This window comes from Vigna unguiculata, chromosome 11 (genome assembly GCF_037176805.1).
Source record: "Vigna unguiculata cultivar grain cowpea cultivar isolate G323 ecotype 2 chromosome 11, ASM3717680v1, whole genome shotgun sequence".
Classification (NCBI taxonomy): domain Eukaryota; kingdom Viridiplantae; phylum Streptophyta; class Magnoliopsida; order Fabales; family Fabaceae; genus Vigna; species Vigna unguiculata.
The window spans coordinates 46,177,565-46,194,530 of record NC_140802.1 but is presented as its reverse complement, the minus strand read 5'-3'; the positions used below and the strand labels follow the sequence as shown (position 1 = coordinate 46,194,530).

Genomic DNA, 16,966 nt, shown 5'->3' with positions numbered 1-16,966 from the left:
TCTTTATTTCATTTAAATAATTTCCTAACAATGATGGAAACAACACTAAAATTCTCCTTCAATCACGATATCCATGAAAAGTACTCGAAGTAATTTCAAAATAGTTGTCATTAAAAGAAAAAAAAAATATGGGCACCATCGACCCCACTTCTCTTTCATATCCAAGAACCTTCATACATAACATTTTAATATTTTGAAGTAAAATACGAAAAATTAAAGCTTGAATCATGGAGCAGTAGTGCTTAGTTTTGCTCACCACTAACTACATCTCTCTGTCAAAGCTTGTATAGACAATAATAATATAAGATTGAAGAACATGTTATAAACTCTTGCAACCAGTTTCACAACACTCTGTAAGTTGTTGTCACCATTTTCTTCTAAGAATCAGACACAGTACAAGGATGTCAGATCTCATCTCAAGCTGAGTGGCATTCACTTTTTCAAGCAACGGGTATGCTCTCTTTTTCTCCTCGCCATCACTCTCAGATTGATCCCTTTTCCTATGCGTTCATGGGTGTTTCTTTTTCTACACAAGCTGTGATCTTTATGTGATTGTGATCACTTTCTTGCATTTGTATCGGGGTGATTGATTGCCGAGAATAAAGGCGAGAAAGGTGAAAGTGGGAACATTTTATTTTCCTGAAATTTAGACTTTTGAGGATTTGTGAATGAAGCAATAATGCAGGGAAGTCAATGAAGTTTTCCAACTCAGCCTGACTCTGTCTTTAACAGTTCAGCACAACACTCTTTGGTTTATTTATCTGTTCATTTCTGTTTTTCGTTTTTCTCTACTTCTTCTTCGAATCATTTATAAAGCACTGAACCCTTTTCATCGGAATCTTAGTCCTGATGTGGGTTATTGGTTCGAGTTCTCAGAAACTGGGAGAACGATGAAGAAGAACCTGGATCTTGCACCGGAGGTTTAAGCAACTGAAAGTTCGTGAGTTGAGTGTCTGCATTTGGGTACTTCTGATTCAGCTGAATCTGTAACCTTTCAAATTTGTTGGTTGTTTGACATTTTCTGTAATCTCTTGAAAATTTCACAGAGATCCAGTGTTTGATTTTGAGTAATACTAGTTAAGTTTTGATTTTTCCAGCGGAAAAAATATTCGCAAAAAGCTTGGACTTGATTGAGACTTGAATGATGCGCCTTTATTACTAGGATAGCGTTAGGTGCAATTCACTTGAACATTTATTTCTCTTCTCAGTCATCGTTGTACCGATGTATTCATTGATCACGAATTTAGATTCACCTTTGAACATTGATTCCGGTCTTTATAACACAATGCCGAAGAAGATCTGATAGCTGAAGTTGTGGATTTTGCAGGAGTTTCAAGATTTTCGAACATGTCATCATCAAAACCATTCAAGCCAAGTCGATTATCTCATTCTCAGTCAGCAACTTCCGATGCATCAGATGGCCCAAAGCCTCCTTTGCCTCCAACCGTAACGTTTGGACGAAGAACTTCCTCGGGTCGCTACATCAGCTACTCCAGAGATGATCTCGACAGTGAACTTGGGAGTGGTGATTTCATGAATTACACAGTGCATATGCCTCTGACACCTGATAACCAACCAATGGATCCATCAATTTCGCAGAAAGTTGAGGAGCAATATGTGTCAAGTTCCCTTTTCACTGGAGGATTCAACAGTGTCACTCATGCACACCTGATGGATAAGGTGATAGAATCTGAAGCTAGTCATCCACAGATGGCTGGTGCAAAAGGGTCTTCATGTGCAGTTCCTGGTTGTGATTGTAAGGTGATGAGTGATGAACGTGGTGTGGATATTCTTCCTTGTGAGTGTGACTTTAAGATATGCAGAGACTGCTATATAGATGCTGTGAAAGCAGGAGATGGAATGTGCCCAGGATGCAAAGAGCCTTACAAAAACACAGAGCTAGATGAGGTTGCTGTGGAGGAACGAAATGGAAGGCCATATCCGCTTCCTCCGTCAAGTGGAGTGTCGAAAATGGAGAGGAGATTGTCGTTGATGAAGTCGACGAAGTCGGCGCTGATGAGAAGCCAGACTGGAGATTTTGATCACAATCGGTGGCTCTATGAAACAAAGGGTACCTATGGCTATGGCAATGCTATTTGGCCAAAGGGAGGAAATTTTGGAAGTGGAAATGGGGATGAGGATGTTGTTGAGCCGATGGATCTGATGAACAGACCTTGGAGGCCACTTACTAGGAAACTCAAGATACCTGCTGCTATTCTCAGTCCATATCGGTAGGAATACTTTTGTTTTAGATTCTTTGGTAAAAAAATTTAAATCAGTGATTGAGATACTTATTCCATAATGTTTTCAGGTTACAAAATGATAATTGACTTTGATGAGAGTATTTTGAATGAATTATATTAGATAACTTTTATAATTGTATGATCTGATGGGAGTTCAAGCAAACTGCTATAGTTTGTATGATATGATATAATCAAGAACTTGAAAACTGAAATGTACATTACACCAATAATGTGTTTTGTAACAATTGCGTTGCATCTAATTTTTCAGTCTCATCATATTTATTCGGTTGGTTGTGCTGGTATTGTTCCTGGCATGGAGGGTGAAGCACAAAAATACTGATGCAGTCTGGCTGTGGGGCATGTCTGTGGTTTGTGAGATATGGTTTGCCTTTTCTTGGCTTCTGGATCAACTACCCAAGCTATGTCCTATAAATCGATCCACAGATCTTAATGTTCTCAAGGAAAAATTTGAAGTGCCGAGTCCCAACAATCCTACTGGAAAATCAGATCTTCCGGGCATAGATGTCTTTGTTTCTACTGCTGATCCTGAGAAGGAACCACCTCTGGTCACTGCAAACACCATCTTATCAATCCTAGCTGCAGACTATCCAGTTGAGAAACTTTCTTGCTATGTTTCTGATGATGGAGGTGCACTTCTGACATTTGAGGCAATGGCTGAAGCTGCCAGCTTTGCTAATGTATGGGTTCCATTCTGCCGTAAGCATAATATAGAGCCTAGGAATCCTGAGTCATATTTCAACTTAAAGAGAGATCCCTACAAAAACAAAGTGAAACAAGATTTTGTCAAGGATCGTAGACGAGTGAAGCGTGAGTATGATGAGTTCAAGGTCAGGATCAATGGTCTGCCTGATTCTATCAGGCGTAGGTCGGATGCCTTTCATGCAAGAGAGGAATTGAGAGCTATGAAAGTGCAGAGACAAACAAAGGTAGATGAACCAGTAGACCCCGTCAAGATTCCAAAAGCCACATGGATGGCTGATGGAACTCACTGGCCAGGGACTTGGTTGAATCCTTCATCCGAACACACTAAAGGTGATCATGCCGGTATAATCCAGGTATTAAACCTATCTTTTACATGCCAAGTGTCAAGATTATTCTTTGAGAGATGAAAATGAATAATTCATAGTTGATGAATGATGCAGGTGATGTTGAAACCTCCAAGTGATGAACCTCTCCTTGGAAATGCTGACGACGAAAAGCTCATTGACTTGGCTGATGTAGATATTCGTCTCCCCCTTCTAGTTTATGTTTCTAGAGAGAAACGTCCAGGCTATGATCACAACAAAAAAGCTGGGGCCATGAATGCCTTGGTTCGAGCCTCAGCCATCATGTCCAATGGTCCTTTTATACTCAATCTTGATTGTGACCACTACATCTACAACTCCAAGGCAATGAGAGAAGGCATGTGCTTTATGATGGACCGTGGTGGTGACCGCATCTGCTACGTTCAATTCCCACAAAGATTTGAGGGGATTGATCCTTCTGACAGATATGCCAATCATAACACTGTCTTCTTTGATGTCAACATGAGAGCACTTGATGGACTTCAAGGTCCGGTCTATGTTGGAACCGGTTGCCTTTTCAGAAGGGTTGCTCTTTATGGTTTTGATCCTCCTCGCTCTAAAGAACATCATTCTGGATGTTGTAGTTGCTGTTTTGGCAAAAGAAAGAAGAATGCTAACATATCTGAAGAGAATCGGGCTCTGAGGATGGGTGACTCTGAGGAAGAAGAAGAAGAAATGAATCTATCACTCTTCCCTAAGAGGTTTGGAAACTCAACTTTCCTCATTGACTCAATTCCAGTAGCAGAGTTCCAAGGCAGGCCACTTGCTGATCATCCTGCAGTGAAGAATGGACGTCCTCCAGGTGCTCTCACCATACCACGAGAGCTTCTTGATGCATCAACTGTGGCAGAGGCCATCAGTGTGATCTCTTGTTGGTATGAGGACAAAACTGAGTGGGGACAGCGTGTTGGATGGATCTATGGGTCAGTTACTGAGGATGTGGTTACTGGCTATAGGATGCACAATAGAGGATGGAAATCAGTTTACTGTGTTACCAAGCGTGATGCATTCCGTGGCACAGCTCCCATCAATCTCACTGACAGACTACATCAAGTCCTTAGATGGGCAACTGGATCAGTTGAAATATTCTTCTCAAGAAACAATGCATTTCTGGCTAGCCCAAGAATGAAGTTTCTCCAAAGGATTGCATACCTTAATGTTGGAATCTATCCATTCACTTCATTTTTCCTTATTGTCTACTGCTTCCTCCCTGCACTTTCTCTCTTCTCTGGCCAATTCATTGTTCAAACTCTCAATGTCACTTTCCTTGTGTATCTCTTGACCATCACTGTGACTTTGTGCATGCTGGCTGTGCTTGAAATCAAATGGTCTGGCATTGAGCTGGAAGAGTGGTGGAGAAATGAACAGTTTTGGTTGATTGGTGGAACAAGTGCACACCTAGCTGCTGTGCTGCAGGGTTTGTTGAAAGTGATAGCAGGGATTGAGATCTCTTTCACCTTGACATCAAAATCAGCTGGAGATGATGTAGATGATGAGTTTGCTGATCTCTATATTGTGAAGTGGACATCCCTTATGATACCACCCATCACAATTATGATGGTTAACTTGATAGCAATAGCAGTTGGAGTCAGCAGAACCATATACAGTGTGATACCTCAATGGAGTCGTCTACTTGGTGGTGTTTTCTTCAGTTTTTGGGTCTTGACCCATCTCTACCCTTTTGCAAAAGGTTTGATGGGAAGGAGAGGGAAGACGCCTACCATTGTTTTTGTATGGTCAGGTCTCATAGCAATCACAATATCACTCCTCTGGGTGGCCATCAATCCCCCTGCTGGTACCAACCAAATTGGTGGTTCATTCCAGTTCCCATGATGCCTCATTCTTTTTGCAGGTTACATTTTTTGGTTGTTTAAAATTCTTTTTACCTCTTCAGTCAACAACTGAGTGCCAGCGAGGAATGGACTTCATCACAGTTTTTCTTGCTTGAGAATTTTGTTAAGAAAATTATTACCAGAAACTGGAAATATTTGATAGTAAATGAAGATTTGTTCTAGTCTTATATATATTACTGACAAAACTTGTATATCTTGAATGGTTCTGGTGTTCATTTTTAATCAAAATTGAAGTTTTACATAGATAATTTTTAAAATAAATTGTTTACATTAAAGACTATATGTATGTTTATGAAGTAAAACTCTAATTTTAAACCAAACATAATACTTGATAAGATTTCTCCATTTATTAACATGAAACTTTTCAACTCTTGAATTCTAAATTGAGTTTCTGTTTAGAATGATTTCTCTAAGTGTCTTATGTCGTTATTCGAACAGGTAGATTACTATAATTAATTTTATTTGCATGTAATTACTTTGATCATTCAAGTTGAATTATATTAACAGGTGGTTTATTCATATATCTATTTTTATCTTTTTAAACTAATTAAATTTTTTTTATATTGTACACTTGTTTTTTTCTCGTGTTTTTTCTTTATCACATCATATATTCTATAAATCTGTCAATTTTATTTGTCCTTTATATATTAAGTGTTTTTTATGTACATAAATCATTTTTTAAACTAAAAAACATTATAAGCATCTTATATAATTTTTTTACTGTAATTGTTTACCACTTTTAATTATATAACTTTATAATTTTATCTTTTTTAAACATTAAAATGTATTGTTTGAATGGTTAGTTTATTTAATTATTTGTCTAATTATACAAATTGATATTTTGTGTAATTATATATATATATATATATATATATATATATTAATATTTTGATTTTTAGTTATATCTTTATAATAATTCTTCATGAAATACATTAACATTATACTAAATAAAAAGAAATATGAGTTGAAGTAATTAATTTAAGGCTTAATTACTATTTTAGTCCCATAATTTGTTTGTTTGATTCAAATTTGTATTTTTATTATTTTTTAGTTAAATTTAGTCTACCAATTATTTAAAAAAAATTCAATTTGATCCTGGCGGTAAGTTGACATTAGCATTGTATTCGTACATATCATGTGTCATTGTATGGTATTTTCAAATTTTTTTTTTCATTTTTTAAATTTAAAAAATAAAACTGCCATGTGCAAAAAAATTTAAACAAAATTAAAAAAAAATTCAAGTTAACATGTAACACAATCATAACGTAACATGTGACAGTTTAATGTTTTATAAAAAATTAATAAAAAATTTAAAATTTTATCAAAGATAACATATACGACGTTAACATTAACTTAACCATTAACTTAACCGTAAGAATCAATTTGAACATTTATAAAGAATTAAAAAACTAAATTAAATTACCAAATAGTAAAAGAAACAAAATAAACTAAACAAACAAATTAGAGAACCACACATAAATTAAACCTTAATTTAATATGTTAGGATCGAGGTATAAAAATTATGATGTGACATGGGAGATTAATATGCCCCAATATAATTAATTTTGATGACAAAATATTATTTGCGTTCCATTGATTTGATATGCGCATCATTCTTTCACCCCTTACATTTTCTACATGGATACCAAAAGTTTAATGCAATTCTAAAATTAATGATTTAAAAATGACATAGGGACAAGTTTTTTTCAAAATCACTTGGCAAATGGTCTCTCTTCAAATTATAGCAGAGTTCATCTCAGACTTAAATTTATTACCTTTAATCAATTCTAGAAATTATAAAATTGTATGAAACATTCCCTTAGCATTGTAAAACCTACAATATTATTAAACCAATTTGCCTTTTCTCTGTTTCAGCAGCCTTAAATTTGCTATTTTTTATTTCTACCAATCCTTATATAAAATCTGTCATATATCGATATTTTTTATAACAGAAATAAAAACTGTGATTCGTTGTGGGAGACAGTGTGGAAGGTGGAGGTTTACACACATACTGCATCATAGTGACTTAAGCAATAAGTACAGAAAATTGTTTTTTTTTTACCAAAATTAGACAAATTTATCGCAAATTACGAAATAAATAAGTCAAAAATTAATTATTGATCTTGAGTGTACGATACACAAGTTTTAACTCAAACTTGTATGCGGTACACACCATTTCGTGTAAAATTAAAAAAAAAACGAAAGATAATGATATTTTGTTTATTTATTTATTTATTTTTAATTTATTATTTTAATCAGATTTTAATTATGAATTTTGATTTTTTTTAGTAATATAATATGATAATTTAAAGAAAATTGAAATGATAAGTTAAAATTAGATAAGAGAAATGGATCAAAATAAAATTTTGTGATAAATTGATAACTAAGTATTAAGTATTTGTATTATGTATAGGAAGAGTGAGGATACGTTGAATACGTTAATTTCGAAGTTGTAAAGAATTATTATGATTTTTTTTATAGAAATTGTCAGAAATTATAATGATAATTAAAGTCGTTAGAGACTTTATTAGAACTTTTAATCATTGTCATAACTTCTTACAACTTTTCATTTACACGACTTAGTTCACAATTTCGTAATTAATGTTTTTTATAATTTACAATCAAAATTTGTTCAACCTATATAAAAAAACTCAAAATTTCATGGGTGTTTCACTTTATATGGTCACGCATATTTTCAATTCTAAGAGTAAAATATTTGTAAAAAAATGAATTTTTATATTAATTATCATTGTTCTATAAACCTTCATTTCTTGACTCCATTGTTTTTGTCTTATTCGCTCCCTCAAGCCACACACATCTTAAACATAAGAACAACATAAGAATCAAACACAATGTCAGAAGGAATTACTTTGGATGAAACTACCCACATTTTCAGATCAAAGTTACCAGACATTCCACTCCCCAACAACCTCCTCCTCCACAAATACTGCTTCCTTAAACTTCCCGAAGTCGCCAACCGCACATGCCTCATCGCCGCCGCCAGAACCTACACCTACGCCGACACTCACCGCGCCTCGCGGAAGGTGGCCGCCGGCATGTCGAAGCTGGGCATCCAGAAGGGCGACACCGTCATGATTCTCCTCCCCAACTCCCCGGAGTTCGTCTTCACCTTCATGGCGGTCTCCATGCTCGGCGCCGTCGCCACCACCGCCAACCCCTCCTACACCGCCGCCGAACTCGCCAAGCAACTGGCCGTCTCCAACGCCAAGCTCGTCGTCACGCTCTCCGCCCACGTCCACAAGCTCAACAACCAGCAAGCGCAGCACCGCTTCTTCAAGGTGGTAACCGTCGACGACCCACCGGAGAATTGCTCGGCTTTCCCGGAGGGCGACGAGAGCGAGGTTCCGGAGGTTGAGATATCAGTGGAGGACGCGGTGGCGCTGCCGTTTTCGTCGGGGACGACGGGGCTGGCGAAGGGGGTGATTCTGACGCACAAGAGTTTGGTAACCAGCGTGGCGCAACTGATAGAGGGAGAGAACCCGCACATGTACCTGAAAGAAGAGGACGTTGTGCTGTGCGTGCTTCCTCTGTTTCACGTGTTCGCCATGCACATCGTGATGATGTGTGGGATGAGAACGGGGAGCGCTATTTTGCTGATCGAGAAGTTTGAGATGAGGACGCTGCTGGAGGCGATTGAGAAACATAGGGTGACGGTGGCGATACTGGTGCCGCCGCTGGTGGTGGCGCTTACGAAGAACACGGCGGTGGAGAAGTACGATTTGAGTTCGATACGGTTGGTTATGTCGGGGGCTGCGCCGCTGGGGCTACAGGCGGAAGAGGCTCTGCGGAAGAGGTTGCCCAACGCCATTCTAGGACAAGTAACCTCTTCTTTCTTCTTCTTCATGTTCATGTTTTTCCCATGATTGTTTTATAAAGAAGGAATTTTAACAGAGAGATACAGCATCGATCGATCAGATTTGAGCCTAATCATAATCATATAAAGCATTCACACGCTATCGACTCAATGAGTTTTTAAATTTAGACTCACACTTTATTCCTAACATCTGCATTTTTTTTGAATCTTACAACTTTCTGTGTGAACGAAGGGATATGGAATGACAGAGAGTGGACCAGTGTTGACCATGTCTTTGGGTTTTGCAAAGTTTCCATTTCCAACCAAGTGTGGTTCGTGCGGAACTGTGGTGAGAAACGCTGAGATGAAGGTGATTCACCCTCTAACTTCCTTGTCTCTTCCCCGTAACGAGCATGGCGAGATTTGCGTGCGTGGCTCTCAGATCATGAAAGGGTATCTGAATGACGAGAAGGCCACTGCAGAAACCATTGATGCAGATGGTTGGCTTCATACAGGTGACATTGGCTACGTTGATGATGATGATGAGGTTTTCCTCGTTGATAGGGCCAAGGAACTCATCAAATTCAAAGCCTTCCAGGTACGTGCATTTTTTCTCGATGGAAAACGATACAATTTTCTCTTGCGTTCTTATTTTTTAAAGTTTTTATTTTTTTTCTTTTATTCTACCGTTAACAGGTGCCGCCGGCGGAACTTGAAGACCTCCTCAGGAGCCACCCTTCGATTGCAGATGCAGCTGTTGTTCCGTAAGTAGCCATGTCCATGGAGTTATTAGCACTGCAATTTCTATGCAATGTTCTGATTGGAAACAACAACCAAAATAACGTTGTAACAGGCAAAAAGACGATGCTGCCGGCGAAGTTCCGGTGGCTTTCGTTGTCGGCTTTGATCTTACAGAAGATGCTGTAAAGGATTTTGTAGCTAAACAGGTACAATTACACAGTAAAATTAATCATGGAATGTATTTGTAATCAAGGGAATGATGTTTGTTGTGAACAGGTAGTGTTTTACAAGAGAATACACAAAGTGTATTTTGTTGATGCAATTCCAAAGTCTCAGACGGGAAAGATATTAAGAAAAGAACTCAGAGCAAAGCTGGCGAAGATTATTGAGAGGAACTAACGACAACTATTTTGCCATTGTTTTCCTTAATTTCTTCTTCCTTTGTTGTTCTCTGTCAATGTGTTATGAAAAGGATGCATAATTTGTCTTTTGTGCACCTATATATTCCATAAAATAAAACCAGAGAGTCTTTAAAAAAAAGGAGCAGTATTTGTGTAACACATGATTGGATCAGGACATTAAAAAGTTCTTCAATTTATTTTTGCAACATTTCGATTGAATTGCACCTAAAAAAAGATTAAAAACGAGTTCAAAGTTCAAAGTTTTTCTCAGGCAATTTTGTACACCTACTTGAAATCTAGTCACGTTACAGAATTTTTTTACACTATCTTGTTTATTTATTATTTTGTTATGATTCAAAATTATTGACCTTATAGTAATTGTTTAAAAATGATATTTTAGTAATCCAGAGTTTGATATCACCTTCAATGTTCTTTTCCCCCCTTCACTGTCGATAAATTAACTTCATGTTCGGATTGGAGCTTACATCTATTTCTTGAAAAACTCAGTCTACCCTGCTGTGATCCAGGAAATGCTCTATTTAAACAATGTCTGAAAATTATCCCATTTGCCTGTTACTTTTAGTTTAACTGCAATATTCCATTCCCATATTTACTCCATGATTTGTCCCTTAATTCTAATTTTCAATATTATTTATAATGATTCTTTAATTATTAAAAATAAATCATGGAGATGTGGCCAAACGTGACATGATTATTATTAGTCTGAAATGGCAAAGGAAAAGATATAAAAACCAGTTAAATAAATAAAATAAAAAAACTTTGAAGCTACTTTTATATAAATAACCTATGTTTTTTTATTTCATCTTTTGTATATATAGAAATCAATGCTACATATCTTACAACATTTCCGTTAATTGTTTGATAAAACTTAATTTAATAATTTAAATATGATAAACTAGAATTTGGAATACCAAAATTTTCAAATCTGAAGATAGTTCAAAATTCAACGATGAAATTAGTATTGATAAAATCATTATAGCGATTAAATAACACATAAGATAATATTAAAAAAAATATAACATATGGTACTAAATATTTATATGATCTTTCATATTTAAAATAACAATAAAAGTTTAAATAAATTATTATTACTTAAATTAAAATCCCAATAATATTTATTAAAATTACAACCCTATATGCATAATAAAACGAAAACAAAATATTTTAGGTTAATTTTTATTTTTTAAGAAAAAAAAGTTAAAATGACATTATTAATTATTTTTCACTGACCCAATTTAAACCAGTTTCTTTTCTGCCTGGCCAGTACAATTTGGTTATAAAAACAGACAAAACCTCTTACAAGTTAAACTATGACAACTAGAGTCTAAAATTGGGAATACCAAAATCTCTTATAATCCCTACTTTATTAGGACCTCAAAGGCATTACAAGGCAACTTTAATACATTCACTATATTGCCTTGTGAAAAGGTAGTGTAATCAGGGCCCAAGAGCTTGCAAATTAAGAATTAAATAAAATAGATCGCTCAATGAAGCTGTACTGTACCTCGTATCTCACAATTACTTACTTAATTTAACAAGATTAACCCAACAAAACAGATAGTACATGAGCATCTTATTTAGCAAATTGTAACAAAGAAGTATATTTGTTACGCCATGATTTAGTCAGAAACATTGTAACCAAAAACAGGCAGAAATTCCATACATGCACACCAGAATACATGTAGAAAGCAATCTTAATGGTGATGATCCTGAACATAACGTAGGCCACAATATTTGCAAACAGCTGGCTCGGGCAAGTCCAGGCATATGAATTCAATCGGGTGTCCAAGTGCAGGATTGGTATCTGAAACCACGACAGCAATACCCAGATTATAATAATGTATGACCAGAAACTATACAAGGTTTGTATCTCCGCTAAATCTTGTGCATGATCTAAGAGAAGACAATTTTGAAGAAAAAGAACAAAAAGCCATACCTCCTTCACAGGCAACTATCCTGCCTTCAACCTTAATTGGAGGAACTTCATTAATAAGCTCCATCGGAGATTTCTTGCTTGTATCCTATTACAACAGTAGTAACAAACGTTATTAACTGACTGTAGTCAGTTAGCCACTGTCCTCTTTATTTAGATTACAGTAAATAACATTAATACTTCCCATCGTTTTGTGAATTGCACAACCTTCAAATTTTCTCTATCACTGCATTAATCCTTTAATTGTTTGAAATGTATTATACTTACTGACACCTCTTATACATTATATTAGTCCTCCTTAATTGTAAGAAAAACATTATATCATGTATCCCTAAAAGAGATTGTTGTAAATGTTAAAAACACAGGAATGTTTGTGCAATCTCAAAAAACCTTGAGAGATATTGGTGTTCGCATTATAGAACCACAAAACAAACAAAGTCATCCGAATAGGGGGTAGGCAATCAAAATTGTTAAACTGGTCCATATTGAAGCAGAATAGAAAAAATATCCAACAAATCACTTTCAATTCAGTTGGTTAACAATTAAACAATCCAATCTAATTATCCACCGTACATCAAATTTCAACCAGGTAGAGATATCTTCAGAGATGTAGAATCCAATTTTTTAACACCTGTCTTTATCTCGTTGTTAGAAATTTCTCAACTCAGTATATAATAGAATAAAAGCTGGGTCGTAGTATATCATTCAATGGAACAAATGCTTACTCTGTGTTCACCCTCAAAGCTCTACCACCGCCACATTAAACTGTGTTTGAATCCATTGTCACCTGGTTAAATTGTTTGACTGACACTATCACCATCGTTCAAACAAAACATGGATAACCAAACCAAAATAAACTGGAATCGTTCGTCTTCTAGCTGAAGTACTGAACCCAATTGTTTTTCCAGATACTTTCAATTTGGTTCTGTTTATTCATCAAAAACTGCACCATGATCACGCTCAGGGATAGATCTGATGGGTTAGTTAGTAATCATTCCCTAAACAAGAAAACCTACAATAATTCCCAGCCAACACTGTAGATCCCTTCCCTCAGGCTACTTCAAACGTTAATTCCCACTTTCTGCTGCTTCAAGTTTTCCTCCCTCAAAATGCAAATTTCTTCTGCACAATTTACCTAGCAAGCCTCTCGGAAGATTTTTCCATCCAAAGCAATTTACTACATTCCTTTATCACATCCCCCGCTCCAGGTGCACACTTGATCTAGCCATCCCTGATGTTTCTCTATATCTCTAATTCTATTCTATCAAGTTGTAAGATAAGCGTTGATACCGCACATAGAGGCTATTTCAAAACGGAACTAAATTGTACATATCCACAAATTTTTCATACACCATCAAATATCACAGCAAACCTAAAACAACAATGGAAGTAGAACGTAGAACGGAAACCACCACTAAAGGCTAAAGATGAACAATCCTGGCAAATGAAGGTGACCGTGGACATTTCACAAATTCCATGAAATAAATTATGTAACTAGCATCCAATAATAAAAACAAGTGATAAACCTAAATTGATTCCAGACTTAGTTTCATGAAACACGAGATGCTTTGTTCGGGATATGCGAGCAATAAGCGCGAGGTGATTTGCAACGACACAAAATGATATTTGGTTGTGATGGATGTACCTGCATCCACTTGGCGGTGTGGTTGCTGATTTGAGAAGCTACGAGGCTGAAACTTCTGGTGCTCGTGTTCCTCGATGACGAAACTCTCATGAGGTTCCTCAAAACACTCGACGCCATCTCCCAGAACCTAAATTCGATCCCACAACTCGATTATCAGATCAATGAATCACACAGGGAAATGACGGAATCGCAAATCGTATTCTATGTTCTTTCTGAATTGAAACCCGCACCCTCCGTACGCAAAACGACACAAGCCAGTCACAGAATGTTCATGAAGTGATCGGGCCGATTCGCACTATTCAAATGGGTTGGCCCATGTCTTGTTGGCCCATCAATAACAAAACATGGAGTGGTGATGGAGTGTTTGAGCCATTTCGTGTAACTGTGGGGACGTAATTAGTAATTGTGGGGTGCAAACGGTAATAGTCCATTTCATGAAACCCTACATAAATCAGAAAATTATAAAATGGGAGTGGATAGGGTGATTACATAAGGAATATATTGTTAGCATAAAATATTCGCATTATTAATAAATTAAAAACATTTTTTGGTATAGTGTTCTAACAAAATTCTTACTGCACCCTATCGTTCACAATAAATAATTTCAATTTTTTTTTCGGAGCCTCTTTTATTACGGAAAATATTTTCCGGAAAGAGTTTTGATGGGGGTGGATGAAGAAATGTGATATGGTGTAGGAAGCTGAATAATTCTAATCTTGTATAACTGAAATATATTATATTTGTTCACCATATGTCCATGATGTATGTTTGGCATAACCTAAACAAAATAATTAAGTCAACTGCTATTTTTCTTCAATGGTGGTGGAGCAGAATTAGTGAGCGGATAGTTGTAAAAAAAAAATGGAAACTATGAGCTTGTTGCCATTTTCTTAAAATATTTGCATCCTTGGCTTGCACGCCACATGTTTGTGAATATGTCAACGTATTGAGAGTACTTGTAAACAAAAAAGAGTATATCAATGAAAAGGTCAACTTAGTGACACCACTTGCTCTGTAGCAAATTTCACAGCATAAATACACTTCATACAAGTTTGGCATTGGATGTAAACTCTGACAATAGAGGAATGGATGCCCCCAAGGAGTAAGTGTTTCTGAATATGAATCACTTAAGAAAAACATTGCTGTAATATGATCAAACAAGATACATGAAATTTATTTCATTCAATATGATCAACCCCACTTCTGAAACAAGAGAACTTATGGGAAAAGATTCTTTCTGGTTTTTACATTTCATTCTGTGCTTGTAGTATATGACTCACAGTTCTGATTTATCCCTTTTTGCAGTGATCAAAATGTTGTAACCATAGATGTCCATGCTGCTAAAAATCTGCTAAATTCATCAGATTATCGTTATCTGGATGTGAGGTGGCAAAACGTTTAAATTTCTCCAGTTTCCTTCTGTATTTTGAATTATTTGAGAACTAACCGATGTTCTTTCTTTTGCCCCTAAAATAGGTCAGTTGAGGAATTCAATAAAAGCCATGTTGAGAATGCTTATAATGTCCCCTACATGTTCATCACAGAAGCAGGTAAAATGAGTTTAAAAGGGCACCCTAAAAGTATCGAAATCTGGGGTGGTTACCTCATCAAATATGAGCTGCAAATATTTTATGATTCACAATTTTTCTTATATGCAAATGAACAGGACGGGTGAAAAATCCAGAATTTGTTGAGCAGGTGGCAGCAATATGCAAGAATGAGGATCATTTAATTGTGGTAAGAAACATATAGCCTTTAAGTTTCTAAATACCGAACAACAAAATCCAAAGTTTCTGAAGGCTGATTTGTGATAATGGATGACAAATTTAGGCTTGCAATAGTGGAGGAAGATCACTCCGAGCCAGCGTTGATTTACTTGATTCGGTAAGTTGGTTAAATATACTATTTAGTCTTTAAATTTAGCCATAAAATTAGAATTTATTCGTATCTTAAATTTGAATATAATTTGTTCCTCAAATCTTAAAAATGAATAGATGTAATTTTTCTGACTTAATTGTCTGAATATTTTTTTACCTGTTAACTGACTCTTTAAAGTGACTTGTGTTTGAATTGTTTATACTATATAACATATTTCAACTCAAATATCAGTTTGGTTAGAATAATAAAAAAGGATGACGTTCTTGAATCTAAAAGACTACATCCATTTATTTTTTAATTTTAAAGATCAAAATATATCAAAATTTAAAACAAAATCAATTTTAATTTATGTCAAGTTTGGATGATAAAAACATGTTTAACCCTTTAAAATATAATCACTCTAATCTTCCAGTGGTTGCTTATTAATCTGTGGTAAAGGAATATTATAAACAGCACGTGACATATGATGCTATAAACGCAGGGATTTAAACATGTTGTGAATATGGGAGGAGGCTACTCTGCATGGGTTGATGCTGGATTTGCTGGGGACAAGCCACCAGAAGAGCTCAAAACTAGTTGTAAGATTCGTCGTTAAAGAGTTCTATTATCCCAATGTTTTTATGATTTAAATAAGGAAACTTTGAAACCATTTGTAACTTTCTCTGTGTGATAACACGTACTTTCAGTTTCTTTCATTATTTTTACTTTGCCAGAAAAGTGTACATGTTTTCGATTAAAGATGTGGATCAAACATTATTGTTACTCAGGAAGTCTAGATGATCCAGCTATGTGAAAATAAATTAGTAATTTTTAAGTGCTTTAGAAAAATTCTAAAAGTATTAAGCAAGAGATACTATGTTAATCATATAATCAATCCTATTTTTCACGTAACATATTATACATATTAAAAATCATAAATAATTTTTAAATAAAAATATAAATTAATTCTCAGTCTGAATATTATACTTTGAATGACAGATTAAAAAAAAATTACAAAAAATAACTATTAGGTACATAGTACTAGAACTAATTACATATTCATTCCATGCCGTATTACATGAATAACATATACATTTTAAATTTTAAAATGAAACTTTCACTTTGAACATTAAATACAATGTATTAGTAGTTTAAATTATTTCAAACATAACTACTAAATAACCAGAAGATTTTTAAATAACAGTTTTTTTCAATAAATAATTTATATTTTCACTAGATATGTCTCATATGTGCTGAGACACTATAATATTATTATTTTGAAAAGTCATAATAGAAACTATTTTTCTTCTCAACTTTTTCAATTTCAGACTTATTTTCTCCACAAATATCTATACAATTTGAACTTGATTTCC

The 16,966-nt window shown here is 35.3% G+C and overlaps 4 protein-coding genes across 7 annotated transcripts; 3 read left to right on the top strand and 1 right to left on the bottom strand.

Moving 5' to 3' along the window:
* The first annotated feature begins 216 nt into the window (after nt 1-216).
* Nucleotides 217-5,350, top strand: LOC114169301 (cellulose synthase-like protein D3). 3 transcript variants are annotated; one of them, XM_028054397.2, is made up of 5 exons: nt 218-451; nt 877-963; nt 1,328-2,231; nt 2,512-3,319; nt 3,407-5,350. In XM_028054397.2, the coding sequence occupies exons 3-5, from the start codon at nt 1,348-1,350 to the stop codon at nt 5,159-5,161; spliced, it is 3,447 nt and encodes a 1,148-aa protein (XP_027910198.1). In that variant the 5' UTR covers nt 218-451; nt 877-963; nt 1,328-1,347; the 3' UTR covers nt 5,162-5,350. The 3 variants fall into 3 exon arrangements, with proteins under 3 accessions (XP_027910197.1, XP_027910198.1, XP_027910203.1); XM_028054396.2 differs by lacking the exon at nt 877-963 and having other exon boundaries at nt 217-451; XM_028054402.2 differs by lacking the exons at nt 218-451; nt 877-963 and adding an exon at nt 978-1,173.
* Nucleotides 5,351-7,994: 2,644 nt separating this feature from the next.
* On the top strand, nt 7,995-10,377 carry LOC114170494 (4-coumarate--CoA ligase 2-like). Of its 2 annotated transcripts, none has more exons than XM_028055986.2 (5): nt 7,995-9,020; nt 9,249-9,593; nt 9,692-9,759; nt 9,849-9,942; nt 10,028-10,377. In XM_028055986.2, exons 1-5 carry the CDS (start codon nt 8,034-8,036, stop codon nt 10,133-10,135), a joined length of 1,602 nt encoding a protein of 533 aa, XP_027911787.1. In that variant the 5' UTR covers nt 7,995-8,033; the 3' UTR covers nt 10,136-10,377. The 2 variants fall into 2 exon arrangements, with proteins under 2 accessions (XP_027911787.1, XP_027911786.1); XM_028055985.2 differs by having other exon boundaries at nt 10,013-10,375.
* Nucleotides 10,378-11,668: 1,291 nt separating this feature from the next.
* LOC114168419 (NADH-ubiquinone oxidoreductase-like protein) lies at nt 11,669-13,994 on the bottom strand. Its single transcript, XM_028053216.2, has 3 exons — nt 13,737-13,994; nt 12,095-12,179; nt 11,669-11,962 (listed from the first exon to the last, which is right to left on the bottom strand). Exons 1-3 carry the CDS (start codon nt 13,851-13,853, stop codon nt 11,853-11,855), a joined length of 312 nt encoding a protein of 103 aa, XP_027909017.1. The 5' UTR covers nt 13,854-13,994; the 3' UTR covers nt 11,669-11,852.
* A 699-nt stretch (nt 13,995-14,693) lies between these two features.
* LOC114170055 (Rhodanese/Cell cycle control phosphatase superfamily protein) lies at nt 14,694-16,312 on the top strand. The gene is made up of 6 exons (XM_028055534.2): nt 14,694-14,838; nt 15,042-15,122; nt 15,213-15,286; nt 15,403-15,473; nt 15,567-15,620; nt 16,096-16,312. The coding sequence occupies exons 1-6, from the start codon at nt 14,822-14,824 to the stop codon at nt 16,207-16,209; spliced, it is 411 nt and encodes a 136-aa protein (XP_027911335.1). The 5' UTR covers nt 14,694-14,821; the 3' UTR covers nt 16,210-16,312.
* Nucleotides 16,313-16,966: the final 654 nt, after the last annotated feature.